General features: G+C 47.7%; 1 protein-coding gene across 4 annotated transcripts in view; it reads left to right on the top strand.

The window, feature by feature from the left end:
* sycp2l (synaptonemal complex protein 2-like) overlaps positions 1 to 2,150 on the top strand; it is a 17,741-nt gene that overhangs the window by 8,831 nt on the left and 6,760 nt on the right. For 3 of the 4 annotated variants that reach the window (XM_017303177.1, XM_017303180.1, XM_017303178.1), the window contains exons 9-12: positions 327 to 469; positions 542 to 594; positions 713 to 758; positions 830 to 922. In XM_017303177.1, coding sequence (XP_017158666.1) covers positions 327 to 469; positions 542 to 594; positions 713 to 758; positions 830 to 922 — 335 coding nt within the window. The remainder of the gene's footprint in view (positions 1 to 326; positions 470 to 541; positions 595 to 712; positions 759 to 829; positions 923 to 2,150) is intronic. The other variant, XM_017303179.1, reaches the window with a different exon arrangement.

Below are 2,150 nucleotides of genomic sequence, written 5' to 3'. Positions count from 1 at the left end.
GGATTCCAGAGGAACTGTGGATCCCAAAGGATCCCTGGGGAACTCTGGATCCCAGAGGAACCCTAGATCCCAGAGGATCCCTGGATTCCAGAGGATCCCTGGATCCCAGAGGATCCCTAGATCCCAGAGGATCCCTGGATTCCAGAGGAACTGTGGATCCCAGAGGATCCCTGGGGAACTCTGGATCCCAGAGGAACCCTAGATCCCAGAGGATCCCTGGATCCCAGAGGAACCCTAGATCCCAGAGGATCCCTGGGGAACCCTGGATCTGGATTTGGAAATGTGCAGAAACGGCTTCCATGTTTCTAGTTTCCTTCTTGTCTCAGACTATGAGTTTCAGGTCAGCCTCTTGGAGGCGCTGTGTCGCCTCACGCCACGCAGAGAGCGTGAGCAGAGAGCCAATCAGTGGTTCGACAGCAGTGACATCAGATCCGCCTTCTGTGACATCAGAGACGCCGACTTTGAGGTGGTGAGTGACTCACCTGCTCGGTGTGGACACCTGCTCTACCTGGTTCTGATCTACACCTGTCTTCACCTGCAGGACTGCAGACGCTTCCTGAACTTCGTTAACCGTTACCATGGAGACCAGAGAAGGTGACATCCCATAATGCAGTTCTTCTGGGTGTTTTCATGATTCCTGGTCAGTTTTGGATCTGAGTGAGTTCTAGATGGTTCAGACTAATTCCTGGTGATATTTGGTTCTGTCCGTCAGAGTGTACACCTTTCCCTGCCTGAAGGCCTTCCTCAGCTCCACACAGGTACCTGTCAATGGACGCAGAACCAGAACTTTGAGCCCGGCACACAGCACTGCATCATGCTGTCTCTGCAGTTGTTCCGACCCAAAGATGAAAAACTGGACAAGTTCTGGATCGATTTCAACGTGGGTTCGGGATGTGTGAGCTTTTTCATCGATGATCCTCAGGTTGGTTCCTGTTTACCTTCACAGGAAGGTTCTGCTGAGCAGAACCAGTGAAGGGTTCTGCTGCGGCACCATAGATGTAACTTCCTGAAGGACTAGTGTGGACATGTCCCCACCAATGGACTAGTGTGGACATGTCCCCACCAATGGACTNCACCAATGGACTAGTGTGGACATGTCCCCACCAATGGACTAGAGTGGACATGTCCCCACCAATGGACTGTGTGGACATGTCCCCACCAATGGACTGTGAGGAAATGTCCTCACCAATGGACTAGTGTGGACATGTCCCCACCAATGGACTGTGTGGACATGTCCCCACCAATGGACTAGAGTGGACATGCTCTGATCGTCTCTAGCAGCTGGAGGAATCAGTCAGACCTGTCCTGCTTCAGCTGCACACTGCTGGTCAGACTGGGAATCAGGAGTTCACCAGTTTAATATCATCACACAGCAACAGGCAAATCACTTCTAATTCAGAATAAAACTACAAGACACATAATAATAAAAACAGAAATTATGTGAATATCCTCCTTGTGATCTACCAGCTTGGTTTTACATTTTACATCTGGAGGAAAATATATATTTAAGAGTCACATTGTCTCCCCTCATGGACAACACTGATTATGTTCTGGGCAAATAAATCATCTGCTGTCGCTTGACATGTGGTGCAGATTAACTATAACATTGGAGCCAAGATCCGCTGTTTTCCCACTTTAGCTTCAATGCTAGCTCACACACACACACACACACACACACACACACACACACACACACACACACACGGAGGATTACACAACAGTTTAACACACTTTTCCTCCAGATATATTTGGTATTTTCCACGCTTAATGCCACTCAGCAGCGGTTTGCTGGTTGACGAATTCAACATGAATATCACACAATGTGGGGGACGTTCTGACAATTCTAAGGGCCCTGACCGACAGGGGGCCTCCACAAAAAAAAGAAAAAAAAAAGAAAAGAACATTACAAAATAATAAATTGGGGACATGTCGATTACTGTTGTTGTGCTTTTTAAAATTGTTTTTAGGAGTAAAAATTAAATGTTATCCCTCCCAGACCAAAACACACGCATCTATTTTCACTGAACTCCCCCTGGATCTGCGTTAAATGGTTCGTTCCTGCTGGGCGGTGACGTTTTCAGCAGCAGTCAGTACAAGACAAGAAACATGGCGGTTACTATGCTGCCTAGAAAAATAATGAAGTCAAGTTT

This window comes from Poecilia reticulata, unplaced genomic scaffold (genome assembly GCF_000633615.1).
Source record: "Poecilia reticulata strain Guanapo unplaced genomic scaffold, Guppy_female_1.0+MT scaffold_190, whole genome shotgun sequence".
Lineage (NCBI taxonomy): Eukaryota > Metazoa > Chordata > Actinopteri > Cyprinodontiformes > Poeciliidae > Poecilia > Poecilia reticulata.
The sequence above is the reverse complement of the archived record's forward strand: the minus strand, read 5'-3'. Positions and strand labels throughout refer to the sequence as shown.